The 21247-nt window shown below is 46.9% G+C and overlaps 1 protein-coding gene across 1 annotated transcript in view; it reads right to left on the minus strand.

The window, feature by feature from the left end:
- Positions 1–1977: 1977 nt before the first annotated feature.
- CASQ2 (calsequestrin 2) overlaps positions 1978–21247 on the minus strand; it is a 59872-nt gene continuing 40602 nt past the window's right edge. Inside the window, exons 8-11 of the mRNA XM_021690115.1 lie at positions 15841–15895; positions 7118–7218; positions 4999–5073; positions 1978–3417 (exon numbers count right to left, since the gene is read on the minus strand). Coding sequence (XP_021545790.1) covers positions 3196–3417; positions 4999–5073; positions 7118–7218; positions 15841–15895 — 453 coding nt within the window. The 3' untranslated portion in view covers positions 1978–3195. The remainder of the gene's footprint in view (positions 3418–4998; positions 5074–7117; positions 7219–15840; positions 15896–21247) is intronic.

The following is a 21247-nucleotide window of genomic DNA, read 5'->3' on the forward strand; positions in this document are numbered from 1 at the left end:
CACAGCCTTATTATGGAAAAGACAAGCTTGTTTCCAGTTATGAGATGTTATTTTTTAAAAATACACCGACGGGAGCCCCTCGGTAGCCCAGTCAGTTGGGCATCTGACTCTTGGTTTTGGCTCAGGTTGTGATCTCAGGGTCCTGGGATCGGGCCCCACATCGGGCTCCATGCTCAGCTAGGCATCTGCTTCTCCCTTTCCCTCTCCTCCTCCCCCCTCTCAAACAAACAAACGAACAAACAAATAAATAAATGAAATCTTTTAAAAAATACACTGAAAATGATTGTGCATTTTTAAAAAGATTTTTATGTATTTATTTGACAGAGCAAGAGAGCACAAGCAGGGGGAACAATAGAAGGAGAAGGAGAAGCAGACTCCCCACTGAGCAGGGAGCCCAATGCGGGGCTCGATCCTGGGACCCTGGGATCGTGACCTGAGCTGAAGGCAGATGCTTAACCATCTGAGCCATCCAAGCGCCCCATGATTGTAAATTCTTGATAACACAATGTTTTTTGTTTTCTTTTTTTCCCAACAGGATGGCCAGACCTTGCAGTTCTAATTAGCCTCCATTTCCAATGTGGGATAAGGTGATTATGCCCTCCAGAAGGAAAAGAGAAAGAGTATCTTGGCGTAAGCCGTGAAAAGGATTATGGGAAATTCACTTGAGTCCATCTCAGGACACTATCTGAGGAAAAGAAACGGAATCCTTTGATTGATTAAGGAATTTAATTTCATCTAAATCCTTGATTTAGTATAAAAATGGGGTTACACTTATACTCCTTTAAAGTGTTTGTGTGACCCTGGGAAAATTACTTGGGCCCTCTGCATCTTAGTCTCCTCATCTGTAAAATGGGGATAATAACTAGACTTACTTCATAAGAGCTTTGTAAGGATTAAATGACATAATACATGTAAAGCACATAGCCTAGTGCTCCAGGCACATGCCAAACATTCAATAAATACCAGCTTAAAAAGGTTTAGACCAATGACTAAACAGCACTACTACTCACAGATAGTACTAGCTAGCTTACCACTCAGTGCTTCTGACATGGGAGTACCACAACATGATTTAACTTGATGCGTATTACTCAGGCCTCCAGGAACAAGGGAATTTTCCTGGGCTGGAGAATAGACCACTTTCATGACAGACCACATTCCTTGGCTTCAAAGATTGCTTTGAAAATGCACCTCCCAAGAGCTTATTAGAGGTGTGGTTGGATCTGGCTAGATGGCAGCATAGTCCAGCTTGGGAAGTGTCTGCCTGCCTGGCTTTGTGAGGGGGAGAAATAAAAATAAGGACGCCTCGTAAGCATTGTTATCCAACAGTGCTGGGGAATTATAGGTATTCTGGTTAATCAATTATTCACCCATCAATTCAATAAATGAATATCTCCTTTGTGCTGGACAAAGTGCTAGCTGCTGAGGATACAAAGATAAATAAATCCCTTGCCTCCAAGAAGCCTACAGTTTAGCGAAAGGACAGACAGGTAAACATGTACTACAATTTAAAGGACAATTTCCACGATTGGGGGTATGTGCAAAATGCCATGGTTGCAGAGGGGAAGAGGGCCCCTTCAGATCACATAGACAATTGGATACGTGGTGATATCACTTTTCCAATCTGGGACACCATGAAGAGAAGGAGAATTTAGGGGAGAAGGTAATGAGCTGGGATTTTGCTCTGTTGTTTGAATTGCTTGTGCAACCTCCAAACCAAGATGAATGAGTGGATCTAAAACCAAGAGAGTGGTCAAGGTTAGAGACCCAGACTTGGAGGTCATTAGCACACAAGTGGTAGCTGATGGGTATGGATGATAGCACCTTGGAAGAATGTTAAAGTAGAGAGATACTGTGAAACACTATCATTTAAAGGGCAGGCAGAGGAAGAGGGGCCAGAAAGGAAAACAGGGAAGGAACAGAGAGGTAGGACAGGAACCAAGAGAAAATGAGTAGGATCGGAAAAACCGAGAAAGGATTTTTAAGAGAGTCTCCATATTTTCAAAGTATAAGTTTAATGACAGAATTAGTTGGCTACTATTCCATAAAAGGATTACTCTATTTCCGAAGAATTTGCAGTGTCTTACACGTGTTAAAAGATTGAGAAAATAAATTAGAACATGATAATGCAAACTTAATGCTAAAACTACCGAGCACAATGTAACTTCTAGATAGTTTGGAAGGCACTTTGGGATTTTCTCAGTGCCTCAGGGCACCGTTATGAACTCTAGCTATTGTCCTGCTCAAGTGTGGGAGGGCTGACAAATGGAGCATTGATTGACCTCTGGATAAACCAACTTTCACTCCCAATGGGAGGGCTCACTAGCAGCAACAGAAAAGTGTATCCAGATCCCAGCTCAGGCTAGGAAGCCAACTGACTCAATCAGGGACATGAACCCAGCAGAAAAAATTAAAAACATTTAATCCTTCCAGTTCCCCCCACTCCCTTGCGTATAATGTGAGACTTGTCAGTAAAGGGAAGTTCAGAAAGCAAATCAACCTCCCATCCCATATCCTAATGTCCTAGAAATGATTGTTACATCTGTACGCATGGGTTTCAAGGCCTCCCGAATAGCTGTCCAAATACTTGGATCTGAGTTCATAATGGTGTGACATACACTTGAAATGATAAGTTTAATAGAGCCAAGAGAACCTGATTTAGAAACTTGTTTCTAAGACTGAGCCTTTCCTAAGAGGGAACCTCTTGCCTTAAGGAGGGATCGTCACTGATGTTCTAGGCACGGGGGCTAAGTGAATTAATCTTTGGTCTGCCTGGGCTCTGACTGTAAGGTCACTCTATGCTTTGAGTTTGCCAGCTATCAATTCTGTTACGGTCACATCGAAGACAACAAGTAAACTTGAGTCGAGGTTTCAGGGGATTATTGTCCCCAGACCACCAGATTCCGGCACTGCCATGACCACTGATGGTCTGGCAAAGAATGAGAGCTTTTCTGAGACAATCAAGACAGTCCACATGGGAATAATTCTCCGATTGTCCTTGCTGAGTGGGATTACTGGGTTTAGAGGCATTTGCTGAATGGTACAGCTCCCGATGAGAAGGGGTGGGAAAAGGGATGGGAAAGGGGAAGGAGCTGATGGGAGTGGGCCGGGGCTGCTTGCCCCCCCCCTCCCCCCAGTGCTGTCTGCATGGTAGTGGGCCGCTGTGATTGTGCTTTCATCCACCATTCGGAGTCAGGGCTACTCATCATCATCATCGCTGTCGTCATTAGACTCCTCGTCAGAATTACCGCCATCGTCATCGTCATCATCATCCTCATCATCATCCCCGTCATCCCCATCTTCATTGTCATCATCTTCAGTGTTTATCTTTCCAGAAAGCACATCCTCGATCCAGTCCTCCAGCTCCTCGACTGTGGGCAGGTCATCATCATCAGGGATCTCCATCCAGACACTGTCAGCCTGCAGTGAGGGACCAAGTGAGTGAGTACCGGAAGGACCAGCCAGACCAGAGGGTTCCAAACAGCCGGGCCCAGGCATCAGGAACATGTGCACACTGTTTCATGGGAATGCCTCAATGCAGAATGCTATCTGTAGCAGTCTGCTTGGGCAATGTCAAGGGAAACGTGTATTCCATTGTGTGTGTGTGTGTAATTTTCCCACAGAGGTCTCTGGGGAAGGAGAGTGGGTACGGAGGCAAGGCTGTGGAGGGTTGGCAGGGGAATGGGCCAGGCCCAGCACACTAGGCCCAGCAGCTGCTCCAACCCGAGATGCCACCTCCCCTACCACCCACCCCAAACTTCATCCTTGCCTCCCCACCCTGGATTAGTTCCTCCAGATCAAAGCACTGCCTGGAAGAGACCCTCCCCACCCTAACCTGCCTGCCCTCCTGATCCCCACCATTAGGTTGATACTGTGGAAAGTGCTGGGAGGTGGGAGGTAGCCCAGGATTGGGGCAGTTCCCAGGGGTACTGAAATCAAGTATTATTGTGAATCATAACTATATTTGCACTGTTTTTTTTCCTTCTGGTTTCATGAGCGTATCTACAAGATACCTATATCATAACAACAAACATGTGTATGACATTCTGGTAGGACAGCCATGAAACTATCACCAATGATCCCCTCTGGGAATGCGACTAGAAAAGGGATCAGGGCAGTGGGAAATACTTTTGCTTTTCACCTTAGAGTCTACTGTTATATTTACAAATGTTTTAACTGGAGTAAATTTTAAAAAGTATTAATTATTATTATTAGTTTAAAATGCAGTGTACAGAATAAATAAATGTAGAATTCCCCAGGGGACTGAAGGCCTACCCACAGGATAACAGGACGTTGCTAACCGGCCCCATTCGCAAGCATTTCCACCACAATTAATTATGGCTCTAATGACTTCTCTGGGACCATCTCTTTCTGTCCGGTATTTGCTCATTAGCTGTTGTATCTGTCTCCTCTTCTGTTTTGTTACGGTGGAGTTGTATCAGCTGTAGAGAGCAAGGTCTAAAATTCCTCATGCTCTGCCGGTCCACCACACCGGCTTTTCCCACCCTCACTCAGTTCAAGGGTGTCTGCACGGTGAGGAGGGGCCCCTCCTCCTCCTTCATGATCTTCCTCCTGCCCCCTCCCCCGCAGCATCCCCCCGCCCCCAGTCACCCACCGTGCAATAGCAGCTTCCCGTGTGGGTTCTTTTGTGTAAAAAAGAATTTGTTGTTGGGCTTTAGGAGAAAATACAGGACAGTTTACTTGGATGGAAAGTTCCAGATAATAAAACGGGACGGGCTGGCCCCATAAGCAAGGAAACATGCCCATGCCTTTCCCAGGAAGTGCCCATGGAAGACAATCCTGAAGCCATGGATTGGGACTGGCTCAGAGACTAGGCTGGGACCACACTGGCAAGTTTCCTGAGCTTGGGCAGGGCCGAGGGTCCTGCTCATTTCAGGGGAGGCTAGACTCCTATACATGGTATCACAGTTTGGGCTGCATGGCAGAAAACAGGACAAGCTGAGGGTGACTGGTGAGCAAGCATTCATGGGGTATACTCACATCTGTCACATTCACCACCCCAATCTGTGGCTTGAATAGATCAATCTTGAAAGTCTTCTCCCAATAGGCAACGAGCTGAAGCAAGGAAAAATAAGATCAGACAGCAGGCAGAGGGCATTCCTGGTCAAAGCCACGTTTTGTGGCTGGACCCACCTGCCATCCCATCATCGGTCACCATTGCTTAAAGTTCTTCAAAACAGCTGTGGGCACTTCAGAAACTGAAGGCTTGGCCTCAGCCCTTAAGCACTTGATAAGTATGGAAAAAGGAGTTCATAACACCAACTATGAAAACATGTAATGTAAAAGCTTCTACAGCTGTAAGGAAGAATATTATAGAGATGGTCCAAAGTCGGTTCCCAAATGACTGTTTGGGAATTTTATAGTTAATATGTGGTGAGAGAGCCATCTTCCTCCACTTCTCTTTCAATGTCCCATTTAAAAATCCCTTACCCTGCGCCACTGGGATCCACGAGGTGCCTGAGAAGGCTGTGAAGTGTCATGCAAATAGAGGGGGTTTTTTTTTCCCCCCCCAGTTCACCAGGCTTGGGATCCACAGGGACTAATCTCTGACTGGGATGGGACTAAAGGAGTCAGGGGCCATGGGGCTAAGGCAATGCAAATGTTCAGTGGCAGAAGGTCTCCAAGGTAAATATATGGCCTGATGGGGACCGGAGATAGTAGGAACCTGGAAATCCGGACAGTCTAAAGATTTCTCTTTTGTAAAAACCAAGGCAAACAAACAAATAGAACAGATTGGGACAACTGCAGACCATCTGCAAGCTTGCATAACAAAACAGTCCAGATGAAAATACAGCCAGGCAGAGGCTAACTAAAAAGTTATAGTAGGGGCGTCTGGGTGGCTCAGTCGGTTAAGCATCTGCCCTCGGCTCAGGTCATGATCCCAGGGTCCTGGGATGGAGTCCTGCATTGGGCTCCTTGCTCAGCAGGGAGCCTGCTTCTCCCTCTCCTTCTGCCCCTACCCTTGTTCATGCACTCTCTCTCAAATAAATAACATCTTAAAAAAAAAAAGTTATAGTATTTAGGGTCTTATGAGGCCATGACTTTGTTATGATTACCCAGAATTACGACATTGGCTTCAGATGTCATGAAAGTCTCTGCCTCTGACTTATTCTGTATATAGGATTGGATTTCAGGACCCTTGAAATCATTAAACTCCCTCAATTTTGACTATTTAATCATGATATGATCAGTCAGGTCCTATGCAACAAATGCGAATTCCCGGAAGAAGAGAAGTTATCATTTATAACCAAATGATAACTAAACTTGTACTGATTACCAGCAGTTAGCTCAGGCTAAAGTCTATTGACTGACTAGTAGACAAATCTTTGGCATCAGACAGACCTGGATCGGGATATCATATCTCCCACTTAGTAGCTTTAACCTTGACAGCCGTTACTGTTTTATTTGTCAGATAGGGATTCTGACAGTCCCTACTTCACAGGTTTGATGGGAGGGTTCGAGAGATGGTGCCTATGAAGAATTTACTATAGTTCCAGGCACGCAGTCTATTAGCTACATCCATTGCCATCACCACTGGGCTCCTGTATCATACAAATTCTGTTTATTCTCTTTAAAATTAAGTATATAATCAAGGCTTTCTGGCCATTGATCGCTGGCACTAGCAAGAGTTTGGACTTTAAGTTTCTTACACATTCAGCATGCTAGGACCTGGGAGAACACAATGAATGAGACAGGATCTCTGCCCTCCGAGAGGTTACTCCTTCCCTCCATGAAGTTCTTCACTCTGTGCAAAATGGTCAAGTGTGATTTTTATTACTTATCAACTCAGGTTGCCTGAGAATGACAGTCCCCTCCCAGAACATGAAAGAGGCTGTAGCAAGGGAGGTCGTGGGGCAAGGGACAGAAATGGAAGTGCTAGCAGAAGGCTATCACCCAGCTGACTCGTGTGGGCGCCTCAGATCCCGGGTCTCCACGGAATGAGAATGGTGGGTCTAACCGTGGCAGCACCAGCACCACTCTATGTTGCCCCACAATGTTGCCACCCCTGGATAGGGGTGGTCACTGTGTTTCTGCACATGCTTCTCCTATTTCACACCCTCCTTCATGTTTCCGGGTCTCACACTGAACACACACTCACCAGAGGAAAGTCATCCGGGTCGATCCACACGATGCTCAGGTCAGGGTTGTCGGTGTTGTCCCTGGCAACCTGTTTCAGGATTTCCAGGAACTCGTAGCCATCTGAAGCAGGATTCGAGAAGTCTGAGTAACCCCTTACATACATGGCTTCCAGCATGAGGAGCAGGGAGTGGTTTTTCCACAGGGTTTCTTAGGCCATTTGGTGCATACCCTCAATTATAGGATTATTCTATAAAATGAGTCAGATGAGAACCCCAGCCACGAAGCAGCTTACTCAAAGGAAGCAATAAAAATTTTAAATAAAAAAATATTAAAAGTTCACAGGGAAGTGGCTGGTTCTTAACTCAAAGCCGGGCTCAATTTGCTGATCTGCATGTGAAAACTGACTAGCCTTGAGTCAGCCAAGTGCAATCCCAGATCAGAAGAACCCCTGCCTGGTCCTCAGTGCTCTGTGCCCTCTCTTGAAACCAATAATTTGCTATCCCTCAGAGCTCTACAAACCAAGAACATGTAGCCTGGACCCTTAGTCTTCTGCAACCTGGAATTTCTAAAACCTTCAAACGAAGCTTCTGATTTATAGCTGGTTTCATAGCTTTGAGATAGTAAATGGGGTTTCCCTCCCTCTCTCACCATTTCCTGGTATGCTCTGCCCTCCCCCTCTTCAGGCATCAGCATTTATGACCCCCAGGGGAGGGATGATTCATAAGAAAAGCAGAGACAAGCCTTGTGAGCCTCAAGAACACAATTTTTTCTTAATTTAAAAAAAAATTAAAACTTAAACTTTTAAGGACTGGGAACCTAAAATTTATACCATAAACACAAAGTTTTGGAAGACGGTTTAGTAAAAGAGAAAGTACACCCTAAACCCTCAGCATCCCCACCCCACTCCCACCTAAAAACAAAGAGTCTGGAAAGTCCCTGAGAAGAAGCTCTGCACCTGTGTGTTTGCGTGTGCATGCGTGCGTGTGTGCGCATGTGTGTCCACATACAGAAACTCCACCGTTCCAGGGGATCCGAGAGCACAGGGCATCCATGCTTTGTTTCAGAATGAAACTCTGGGAAATGGAAAGGCCCCAGAATCTCTTGGAGAACCCCTTGGTGCCGGAGCATGAGGGCAGAAAAGTCTGCCAGGAGGCCCCACCGGTTCTCTGTTGCTCTGAGGAACATGGGCGAAGCCACAGTTGGGATGCACAGGACCAGTGGTGACCTGCTGGGAGCAAGGGCTAGAGGCCACATGGAACCACAGCCCACTCCGACCGGATGTATCCCCCACCTGTCTATGCCTGAGAAGCGGCGAGACACCGGACCTTTAGGGATGGTGGGGTGAGAGTAGGGGGGCCATCCATGACCAGACCCAGTTCCCACTGGGTACGATACAGGTTTGATTCTAGAGTGTAAAGTTACATTTCTGGCTTGGCTGAACGTGTGGCCTGAAATGTACACCTTTTCTACCAGGAACTTCCCCACCTGCCTCGGAATTCCGTCCGGCAACTGCTCTTTCGTTGTAAAGGTTTCTTCTTTTGCCCAAGGTCCCCGCCACTATGAGCCCTTCTGTTTAACAAGTCTCTCCTCTCCGCAGGAGCTCTAGCCTTTGTTTGGCTAACTGGGGCCTCTGGGTAAAGGTTTTTCTCTGCACTTCCTCATCTCCTGTACATTCCAGGCCAAATGCATGCCATTCTTGGCAGTTCTGCTTTGAGTGGGTGTAGTCACTTCCAATGTGGCCAATATGGACTGCTAACTGTAAGATCCAGACTGGGCCCCCTCGGGCCTTGCTACCTGGAAAGCAGAGCTACTGCTCAGAAAGAAGAGGCCACAGCCCCTTCCTGCAGAGATGTACTCTGCTTGCGTGATTTTTCCATCTCTTTCTGAATTACAGGTTTCCCCTGATATCCAAAAGTAGAACATTCCTAAGAACCAAAATACTGTACAGTGAAGAAGCAATAACATGTCATAAAATCATAAATCCTCTTTGGACTTCCTTTCATCAGCAAAAACAGGTACTAATGTAGGTATTCTGTAAAAGCAAAGAGACGTAATGAGAACGTCGTGAGAGCAAGGGAAAGCTGTATCTCATGAGTCACCGTGTATGACAGACACTTGGGGTGAATAGGGGCACAGGCTTTAGAGTTCATTATCATCGTGGGGATTGGGTGGAGTTGAGGTTGGGGGATATTACTCCTGCCGCCTCTGGGTCCCCCTTCTCTGGGCAGAACAGGGAATCTGTGGGTTATGTATCATAAAGCATAGACCACAATAGGGAATTCTCTAAAACACTTTCCGTGACTACTTTCAGTAGCCAGAAGGAAGAACTCTGGAAGGTGAGAACCAAATTTAAAAGTGATCTTGACAAATCAGAAATTCATGAAGAGGATAAAATTCAACGACATAGACCCTGATTCACGTAGAAAGTAAATCTGAGGTGCAAAAGACAGACTTGCGTAAAGGGAGGGGAGAAGTCGTCTAGGCACCATATTGTAAAGGGACAGGGGTGTCCTCAGTACTATAGCTGAACACGCAAGATAGCACGATAGGTTTCTGATGGAAAACCCCACAGAATGTTGGAACTAATGAAAAGGAACGCTACATACAGGAACTTTTTCTACTCTACATGCTAGAGCAGGTTTGGAGATAAAAATGAAAAGATAGGAGGAATAAAAATTGGGTTCTGCTAGAAAAATCAAGTGGGTGGCAGTTTTTATGTAAACAAGAGAAGTCAAAATTTTCGCTTAGTGCTTAATTTTAGGAATACGAAAGGTTTTTGTGTCTACAGGGAAGTAAGGAAAACTCAAAAAACATTCATGGAATACATCGATAAATGAGGTTGACATTAAGGCAAGAGAAACCTCATCCAGATCCAAGGACAGCTTTTCGACTTTCAGGATGACGAATTCCATAATGGACATAATCCTTCTGCATTCCTGGATATTTTCAAGAACAGAACCGGAGCGAGCAACCCAGCATGACACTTAAACACACAGACCCGTGGGGCAAACAACCTTGGTCCAAATCCTGGTTCTGCCATTTTGAGTGTGACTTCGGGCAAGTTATTTAAGGCTTGGTTCCTCATCTGTAAAATTGGAATGATGATAATAAAAGTACCTACTTCATAAGGTTGGTTGTAGGTTACATGAGTTAGTACTTCTAAATCCCTGAGACACAGAGTAAGCTTTAGCCATTATTCCTAAATGATCTGGATTTTTCTGCCTGAATACAAGAAACCTGGCCATTCGTCTCTCCATTCAGGGCACAGGTAATAAATACAATGATCTGGGCACAAGCAGTGTGTTCGATACAGTCTTGGCCCCACACAGTAGGGAAGACAGGCTCGTAGGAAGTTACGCCAGGAGATGGTATGTCATGGGGTGGTTCCTTCTGGCCCCTGCTCATGATTCTGTGACTGAAGGCCGCAGGGGCGGCTGTGGCAGCAGGTGTGACTATGAGAACCTTGCCCCATATGTGGGTTAGAGTTAGGTTTAGTTCCTTTGTTTTAAAGGCATTAAGCTAACTTGGATATTCCTGATTCAAGGTTCACAAGCCTGGGATACATTCTCTCCCTTTATATTCCCAGCCTTGGATGTAGACCTGCTGGAATGGATTCTCCTGCATCTGGGAAAGCTGAGGTAAGGCAGCTAAACTGGTCTCCCAGGTATTTAGTTGCTAAAAATTGCAAGTTACAAGTTCAATTTCCTCTTAGGGAGAGCTTCTGTTTCTTTGTAAAACAGGTGTCCAGGCAGGTGTCTTGGAAAAGGGAAACAGCCACTGTGGACTCTCCCTTTTGGATCAGGAAGGCAGGTGCAAGAAGCCATATTTCACTTTTGTAATTCAGTGTAAAGCCCAAGATGAGTCCACAATTGCAATTGCATGAATGAACGGATGGATTTGAAACGGATAAATGTTTCCTTTATCAGTGATGCACTAAGCTTAGAGGCCTTTAAGATTGTGGCCATGTATCTTTCAGAAGGAAAAGTCCATAATTAAAAAAAAAAAAAGCTAGATTAAAAAAAAAAAGGAGGAAATATTATTCCGTGATTTGGGGCCTAGCAATTATTTAGCCACCGAAACTAGAGGACTTGTCAGAGCATTTAATCTTCACATCTAGTCCCGATGGAGTCAGGAAGACTTTCGTTTTTCCATTTTAAAGAGGATGGAGTTGAGACACAGGGAGAGTACGTGGCTTGCCCAGCATCACGTGGGAGCAAGTGGCAGAGCTAGGATTCTAACTCAGTTCTTCGGTCTGCACGTCTAGAACCATCTCCACAATCACTTTCCCTCCGAGGTCTTGGCCCTCCTACCAACGCTGTTGCCATCTTCCTTCCTCAAGGTTGTGCTTGAGATTTGTGAGCTGAGTGGGAAAGCTTCCATAGGAGGGAAGCAAGGGGCTCAAGAAGGCAGTGAGGGGGCAGCACCCTCTGGAGGACGGAGCCCCCCCACCCCTTCTATCCGTGCCGCTGAGCACCATCCTCCTCCCAGCCACACTGTGTTGGATTGGTTAACTCAGCAAAGTCCCTAAGTGATGGGAGTCTCAGAGATCGACCTAAATAAAGAAGAGGGACCCGGTGTGCTGTGAGAACCGTGACTCGCTCCCTGCCACACAGGCTTGGAACCTGAAGTCCCATGACCCAGGGCTGAGGGCTGGTGTGGAGCCAGGTTTCCCACCGCGAGCAAGAGGCCTCTGGGAATCACATCTCTGTGGGAGGGGAAACCGGTGATTATGCTCTCCTCCTACCCAGGCAGGGAGGATCTGGTGGGAATGAGGCTGCACCAAGCCCTGGGGGACCAGTTCCAGGCCAGTCACAGCCCTGTCAGGAGCCAGGGCCGGGTCTGGGAGAGACGTGGGTATCTCAGGGCGCAGCCTACGGGCTGGGAGCCTGAGTTTGAATCCCAGTTCCACCACTTATTAACTGTGTGACTGATGTTATTTAACTTCTCCATACCCCTGTTTCCTCGTCTGTACATCGGGGAAGACCATAGGAGGGTACCTAGTACAGACGGTTGTTGTGAAGATTACATGCACGGTTAGCACTCAGCAAGAACCAAAAATGTTAAGTTTGATAAACCAGATTTACACTGGGAAGCTCAAATAAGCAGTCAGCACTCCTCCTTGAGACAACTGATCTCAAAAACATTTTCCAAGAACCCCAGGCGGTTGCAATCCGGTTGGAACGGGGCAATCCACGCGGGCACACGGCAGCCTGTCCTCGCATTTCCAGCTTGTTAGTGCTAATATTCCCTGGGCCCTTGGAGGATATCCATCCTGCATGCGCTCATGTAGAAACGCCGCTCCGCGAACCTTTCAGCAGGTGTTATAAAGAAGATGTCAGCCTGATGCAGACACATCTGGGGGCGGCGGAGGAGGGGTGTTCATTTTCAAACCTGTCAAACAGAGGCTCCGGGGGCATCCTGAGCGCAGGAGCCGGGGAGGCTCTGCAGGAGGAAGACTGAGCAGCACGCAGGGCCTGGGGCAAGAGCAGAACTCCGGACTCGTCCTTCCAGGGCCCAGAGAGCCGCCTGCAGCCTGGGGAGCAAAGCTCGCAGCCGGCAGTGTCCGGACGGCTCGGAGGAGCGCCCTCGGGGGGGACCCAGGTCACTCAGCTAGTCGGCTCTAATTCCAAATCTGGGAACATCCGTGGACAGCAGGGAGGACGGCTGCCTTCTCTTCCTTAATTGGCTCTCAAGCTTCCAGGTGGCTGCCCTGTCTTCTCACTTCCCGCGTTCTCCTGCTCTCCCTGGCGCCCCCCCCCCCCCGCCCCCAATAGTGCGGCAGCATCGCTGCGCATGCTCAGAGCCGGCCCCGGCCGGACTGCCCTCAGGTAGCGTGCTCAGCTGCTCACTTGAGAAATGGGAGTAAAGTGAGCAGCCCCGACATGGGGTTCAGTCCCATAAGCATACAAGTGATCCTCACCATCTTCATCATCATCAGGGCGAGATCAGAGGTCAAGAAAGCCTGCTGGAATTTGAATCCCAGCAAGCGATTTGGGCCCTTTAACCCGTAAGACCCACTTTTCTCCTCTGAGCTGGGATGGTAATAATCACGCACTGATCACAGAGTGGCTTTAGGGACCAAATGAGATCCTCCCGGTACAGCACAGTTCCTCGAGACTGTTAGCTCTTTCAGGAGAGCTGTAGGGACGTCCCGGATAGATGATCTTTCTTTGGCCAGCGGGCAGGGGCCTGGTTGGAGCCATCGGCCATGTCCAGCTTAGTAGCAAGAGCAAAGGTATATGAAGAACCTCTGTCTGGGTGGGAATGCAATTCCTGGTCCTGCAGCTAGGCCCCTCCGCCCCGGGTCACACATCAGTGACCTCCAGGTAATGACTGACTAGCTGCGGCGTCGTCGGGACTTTCACAGAAAGCCTTTCCCTTTCCTAGCCCCGAGTGGGCCAGGCCCTCCCTGGATGAAAAAAATATGCTTCTATCCCCCACGCCATACCCCCCTCACCCCGCTTCAGTGCGTTTCTTCCAGCTTCCCAGGAGCAAGCCGCAGCTTGGGCTCCTCTGGGGAAAAACACAGCTTCAGGCCCAAGGATATTTGTGCAGGGAGGAGGTGGAAGGAGTTTCAGGAGTTTGATTCATTATAGCAGCAATCTCCGTCAAACAGGTTCCTGCAACTTGGTGGAGGCCTCTTTGTTCCATTGTTCCAGGGAGCAAGACAGGCTTCCCCACAATCCTGGAAGGGGGCAGGTGGGGCGGAGGAGGAAGCCCACTGGGGTCTGGCCAGCAGGCTGCTGCTGATGGCAACTTCATCTCTGTTCACACAACACCAGGGATCCGACTCTGTTTGATTATAGCTTGTAAACTCTGGGCAATTGGCTTCCTTCGCTATTTTCCCCTGCAGGGGCAGAGGGGTGGCCAGAAACTGCTGGAACCATACTGGCATTTTTTTCAGACAAAGACTAGATATCCTTGAAGAGTTCTGCCAACTCTGCAAGTCAATGATGGGAAAACTGAGACCTCAGCGAGCATTCAAAAACCTTAATAAAAACAAAGGGGAAGGAAACCCTCAGATAATTTGGAGCATCAGTTTGGTTTTGATACAATGGAACATTGTTTGGCCCTAAAAAGGAGTGAATTACGGATACACGCTACATAGTGGATGAACCTTGAACACAGTATGCTCAGGGAAAGGGGCTAGGCAAAAAAGGCCACAGATACATAATTCCATCCACATGAAATATCCACAACAATCAAATCCATAGAGATAGAAAGTAGATTAGTGGTTGCCAGGGACCGGGGGTGGGGGGAGAAAGAGGAGTGACTGCCAATGGGCACGGGGTTTCCTTTTGGGGTGACGAATATGGCCTGCAGTTGGATAGTGCACAACTGTGTGAATACTAAAATTACCACCGAATCGCACACTTTAGAAAGGCGAATATTGTCACGTGTGGATTATCTCTCAAGTTTAAAAACTGTATGATAACAGCATTTAGGCTTCTGTCTGTAAGAACTATGGAGGCTGATAATGTATTAACAACAAAAAAAACGGGCATGGTGGCCAAGTATTGGGGCTCAGTCTCGGTCAGTCATCCCCTCATCCGATCACCTCCCGACATCCGTTTTTTGAGTACCTACTATGTGTCAAGGCGCTGTGCAAGAACCAGGTACGTATTGATGACCAAGGCAACCTGTGGCTTCTTCATGACCTACCCTTAACTCCTTGTGCCCTCTTGGGAAGTTTGCTCAACTTCCTGAAGCTTCCTCGTCTGTCCCTATGAGTGTACAAGACATCTCAGGCCAATACCACAGTTCTGCTGTACCTGGGGCAGTGGTTCCTAAGCCTGACGGTGCCTTAACACTTGCCTCCGAGCTCCGTGAAATTAAAGGTTTCTGAAGGGCCTGTTATGCTCAGCTCCAGGCAGCTTTGGTGCTTGTGGTTCTCTGTGCTTTCAGGTTTGGAGACCCCTGCCCAGGCACCTCATGGCCCAAGGCCTGGCTGCTGAGCCATCCTAAGTGCAGTTCCCTGCCTTCTATGTGTGCAGTCTGGATCGTGCCAAGTCTCCCCAATATGCACCTCAGAATGCCCACTTACGCTTTCCCTTTGGGGACCCTTTATGTCACAGAGCATTGCCAAAGGGACCTAGCATTTTATGGCCAGAAATATTTGATTTTTTTTCCCCTGCACTTCCCTCTCTACCGATGCTAAAAAGAGTGCAGGCAGGAAAAAGTCGTCCATGTTCCAAAATAAAACAAAGCTACTCATCCATTTATAGGGTCATTTTGCACTTTAGAAATGAACGGCTAGTTTTGTCCAGGTCTATTTGAGCGAGTATTTTCTATTAAGTTTCCTAAGCACAGACCATATTTTACAGACCAAAGCGTACATTGGTTGTAATTGTAATGGAGGATTGTTATTTATATAGGCTAGATCACAATATGGTTAAATAAACTTTTAATGTGGACAGAAGTTCTGTCTCTCTATCTCCCTCTTAAACACACACACACACCCTGTAAAGCTAGGATGTTTTTATATCCTCCCCAGTACTCAGTGCTTCCTCCTACTTTGGACAGCTAAGCAGAGTAGAACGAGGTTCTGATCCATCGGCATCTCTTAGCCGTGTGCACAACGGACAACGGATTCGTGCCTAACCGGCAACCACCAGGGGGTGCCCAATGTCTTGCAGTGGCCTTGCAGACAGGAAGTGAGGCAAGAGCAAGGAATGAGGTCTGGCAAAGGGGAGAAATCAGATCCTGCTTAAGGTGTGAAGGGACAGATTGGGAGTTTCCTACCTGGGTCACTCCTCTCCGCAAAGGCCACAATGTGGATCCCGTTCAAATCATCTTCCTGGAGGAGAGAAGAATCCAGAGGTTACGCTCCCAGGTGGAGAGATAGAAAGGAACAAGTCAGGGACAGACACAGAGGCTGGCAAGGAAATGGGCAGAGGGGAGGCGGCAGAGGGGCAGTGCACACAGGGGGCAGGGGAACAGAGGGGCGCGCAGTAAGGAAGGAAATATTGATGAGCAACTGGGAGAAATGCGTGCTGTTTGACACGTGGGTTTGCGAGACAGGAAAACACCCACTACACACAAGACATCAGCACTGAATGGGCCTCACTCCCATGGGCTGTGGGGTCCAGGAGAGCAGCAGTAAAAGGCAAAAGGAGGAAGAACATGAGTCTGGTGCTTCAGGAGCTCCGAGGGCAACAGTCACTCTGAATATCGCTCAGTAAATGCAATTGGCAGTCTGTGTTTCGAGAATTCACCACCAGCAACCAGCAATCAGGGGAACTTCTGAATGCTGTCGACGGATCCTGAAACTGTCCCCAGACTGGCAGCAGACAGGAATCTTCTAGGTAAATTAGGACGTGGGTCTGTTCTGTTCACACAAGAATCATATACAAGCATATAGGGCTTCTCCGTGAACACACCTCCTACTGAAGAACCTGTGTAGTCAGGAAGGGGCACCTTGCTGACTCTGACTTCCAGGGTCCTTCCTTGGGGTCCTTTCTGCTCAGGTCCAAGGCTTGCTGAAGGCCTCTAACGCATTTCTGTGAGTGTGAGAGGCTATGGGAAGAGTGGATTTGGGGGCTAGGGAAAGTTGAGGGTGTGACGGTGACAAGTGGGTGTGGCTATGGAGGCCGGGGGCAAGGCCAAGAATCCAGAAAGTATTTCACATCTCAGGGCGAGCAAGCGGCATAGCGTGGTTCTATGTCCTGGACAGAAAGGTCCGTGTCTCCTTTGCATCGATTTATCCCGCAGAAGGAAGAGCAGGAGCTTTGGAGGAGGCTCTGTTATGAGCAAATGTGATTCCCAAAAAAACATGGAGAGGAAGATGCATTAAGAATCAGGTAACAGGGCGCCTGGGTGGCTCAGTTGGTTAAGCGACTGCCTTCGGCTCAGGTCATGATCCTGGAGTCCCTGGATCGAGTCCCGCATCGGGCTCCCTGCTCGGCAGGGAGTCTGCTTTGCCCTCTGACCCTATCCCCTCTCATGTGTTCTCTCTCATTCTCTCTCTCTCAAATAAATAAATAAAATCTTTAAAAAAAAAAAAAGAATCAGGTAACGGGGACAAATCTGAATGAGTACTGATTATCGCTGACACAGGGAAGGGGAGTCACTGGGTACCCTGGATGTCATATCAGAATCATCCTATGGAGAAAACTCCAGGCATCTCAACCCTGCCATGATCCCTGTTTCCATTTCAATTGATTTTAATGCTGGTGCTATCCTATCTAAATGCTAATTTTTCCCCTTTGAGTTTGGAATGGACACAACCTCCAAAAATTCTGAGAGATTAAATGGAAAATATTATTATTAAAAACAAGAGAGTGGGCACAGGTTTGGTCAGATGCTCTGGGGAATTGAATTTTACAGATGTATGTGTGTGTGTGTGTGCAGGTTTATTACACAAATCCGACAGCAACCAGAGGGGAGTCTGAGGTTTCTCTGTTTTACATTTGCTATTATCGCCAAACAGAATATCCTGATCAGTTCTCATTAGGCTGCCCTGTGTCTCTGTCTCCTGCCATCAGCTGGAAGTGAGCAGTGTTAACTCTGTGAAATAGGCTTCGTTTCTGTGTGCCCTTCTAGAACACCTTTGGAAATTGGTTTTGGAATTAAGAATCCATATTCGTTTGCTAAGAGGCTGCTCATAATGTGGCTGTCACTCCCCAGGCCTGAGATGGTGCCTGGATGGAGGGCTGTAATCAAGGCAAAGGGCCCCTCTCTTTGTAGGGATCAAAGAGTCAGCACACAAACCTGTACTAACACTTGCAAAGAAGCAGGTGCAGGCTCAGTGCCAGGTATTTCCAGTAATAAACTCACAGAGCAAGAATCCATGGGCCAGGGTTACTCACTGAGAATCCAGTGTGCACGGGTGAGGAAGAGCCAAGCTGACCATACGTAGGACTGAGACCACCCGGGGGCTTTCTCTGAACCCCACAACCTTTGCTCCAGATCACCCATTTGGCCTTTGGATCACATTGCCTTAGAAACTATCTTTTTAATAGCACGAATCCTCCCTTCTCAACCAGATGGCAAGCTCTCTGAGTTCGGAAAGGATTATGCCTTAAAATAACAATGATGATTGGGTGCCTGGGTGGCTCAGTCGTTAAGCGTCTGCCTTCGGCTCAGGTCATGATCCCAGGGTCCTGGGATCGAGTCCCACATCGGGCTCCCTGCTCGGCAGGAGGCCTGCTTCTCCCTCTCCCACTCCCCCTGCTTGTGTTCCTGCTCTCGCTCTCTCTGTCAAATAAATAAATAAAATCTTTTAAAAAAATAAATAAATAACAACGATGATTCCAAAGGCCACAATAGTATCTGCCCCCTGCCGTTCTTTGTATCAGTACTTTGTAAGTACATTATCGCTAAATCTCAAATGAAAGTCTTATTCCTATTTAGTGCTTAAAGAATTGAAGTGACTTACCTAACGCCAGAGAACTAGTAAGGGACACAACTGGGATTCAAGCCCGTTCTGTCTGGCCCCACGTTTTTCTTTCTCGCTGAAGGGGTCCAGAATAAGCCACTGTGGCATAAAAATTATTTTGAGCTGAAAGCATTTGAATTCCTGAATGCCTTACTACCCTATCTACCAAACAGAGAATCCCAAAAGAACTCAATTGTCATAAACCCATCCCCAAGAGCAGCTCTAATTTCTCTTCTCAGACAGACGTTTTCACAGCACTAGCAAATCTCCCATCTATTCCCCAAGGGCCCATTTCTCTTTCCAAAGAAGTCATTTGTTTTTCCATAAGATCCCTTTCTCCCCAACCTTCTAACAAGTCATTTGTTCTCCCAGAAGTGACTCCTGCCTCTCCCATTTCCAATTAAGATGGTATATAAGCCCCTTCTTGAGTCACATTTCCTTGTAAACTCCCTTGCATAAATAGGTCATTAAATTTGTTCTTTGCCTGTGCTAATCTGTATTTTGTCAGTTTAATTTGCAGCCCTTCAATACTGAACCTAAGAGGGTAGAAAAAACAATTTTCCTCCTTGATATCACCAATAGCAACAGAATGAATCTGTTGTCCCCTGCAGGGTTTGCAGATGTTTCAAACTCAGATTAGTGACTCTTAAGTTAAAGGAGGCCGATGAGGGGTCTTTATGTAAAGTGACTGAGCCCCAGATCCCCCAAAAAACTGGAGACTTAGGAATTACTTTGGCGAATACCCTACTCTGAATTCTCTTTCACTTTGTATGTCCATCTGTCATAGCATGAGCATACTGGAGTGGCGTTATATGTTTTTTTTTTTTTTTAAAGATTTATTTCTTTATTTGAGAGAGCGAGGATGAGAGAGAGAGCGAGAGTACATGAGAGGGGGGAGGGTTAGAGGGAGAAGCAGGCTCCTCGCCAAGCAGGGAGCCCGATGCGGGACTCGATCCAGGGACTCCAGGATCATGACCTGAGCCGAAGGCAGTCGCTCAACCAACTGAGCCACCCAGGCGCCCATGGAGTGGCATTATATGTTTTGAGACTGTTTCATTTTCTCAACCCTGAACTCCTCAGGACACAACAGCAATGTTCATTTTTATAACCCCGTGCTTAGCACAAAGTAATAGGTTCTTATTAATGCACACTGACTTTAAAACAAAGAATATGGTGATAAAAATCTTACACACTAGTTGAAGAAAATGGAAAATATTAGAGATGCCAAAAAGAAACCACACATCAGTTACCCACCAACCAGATATATTACCACTGTTCCTGTTTCGCTCTGTTTCTTCCCAGGTTCTGTTGAATGTTTGTTCTCTTGAATGAAGTGATGCAAAGAAAAAAAACACGCACTTAAAACTGCAGACTCCCTGGTGTGATGGAATGTTCCAGGGGCTTATCTGGAGGTTTCTGGCCCCCTTTTGGAAGTACTGTTTTGTTATTGCCACAGAGAGAGGGTTATTTCCGAAGGAACTGCTGACTCCCATCCCCATGGGCTTTTGCCCAGGACTCTGACCACTTGCCAGGATGGAGAGCTGGTTAGAAGGTAGTGTATCGAAGGGGAAGGGCAGGTCAGCACTCAGTTCATATCACCTTGCCCCACCTTGACATTCTTTGAATATTCTAAATGAGCAAGTAGCTATTCAGTTTACACACAGCAAGTATTGCTAACCACCAATTTCTTTAGTAATAATCAAGTATGTGTTTTTTTATGGTTTGCTGCTTTAAAAACCCACACAACTGGGGAAAGAAAAAAGTCAATAATTGCTTTAGCTCGACTTAGTTTTCCTATCTAAATATTTTGCAATGTCTGGGGAAGTGGGTGTTGAAGATAAAGACTTCCCAGTTCATAACTGGTCACATTCCCCAGCTTCTGTGGTTTAATTTGTTGCAGCCAAGTGGTCCATGGAGATGCTGCTCTTTGGAGCAATGCTTTCCTAGGTGGCAAAGGTAGATGAGGAAGGCACATGGGAAGTGGCTCCCCAGAGATCCCTCTGACAGATTGATTTCTGCTTCTTCTTTTTAAGGCTGGGAAGATGTTCCTGCCTTCCGTCCCTCGTTGGAGACTTGGGACTGGTTAGGTCTGGTTACAGCTTCTGGGGAAGTCACATGGGTATTCCAGGATGGTGTGCAGGAAAGAATTAAACCAGTCTAGTTGCCCTTTTCTCTACCAGGTTAAATTTAATACACAGCCCTTTCCTGATTAGAAAACCACTGAATATATACTAACATGGAAAGTATGAGCCATCATTGTTATATTATAGCAAAAGGCTGTAACTTCTTTTTTTCCTTAAGTGAAAAGAAAGCAGAGAATGAGTTCCAGTGCATCCAGAGAATGAACTTTCTTTCTGAACATCTGCCTGTGATATATGAGAGGGAGCATTTCTACTGGGCAGTGTGGGGGGCTAGGGGTGTTTGTGGTCAGGGGGAGGGGGCAGGACACAGGCTCTCCCACCATGGCATATTGTGTCTTGGATGCGATATTGCTGTGTCAATAAGAAAAGGCCTGAAGGAAGGGCCTCTCTTAGGGATGAAGAAAATAAAAAGAACTAAGAACAGAGACATAGCAGAACAGAACAGTGACAATCACTCTCAATTTAAAATGGTACCCTGTGTCATGAAAGACAAAGACCAAGAACTTATCCCAGATTAAAGACTAAAGAAGCATAACAACAAACAACAAGTATGAGATCCAAGATCAGATCCTGGGCCAGGAAAAAAAATTTTGTGTGTGTTCTATAAAGGACATTAGTGGGACGCTGGTTA

The sequence above is a fragment of the Neomonachus schauinslandi genome, chromosome 4, assembly GCF_002201575.2.
Source record: "Neomonachus schauinslandi chromosome 4, ASM220157v2, whole genome shotgun sequence".
Classification (NCBI taxonomy): domain Eukaryota; kingdom Metazoa; phylum Chordata; class Mammalia; order Carnivora; family Phocidae; genus Neomonachus; species Neomonachus schauinslandi.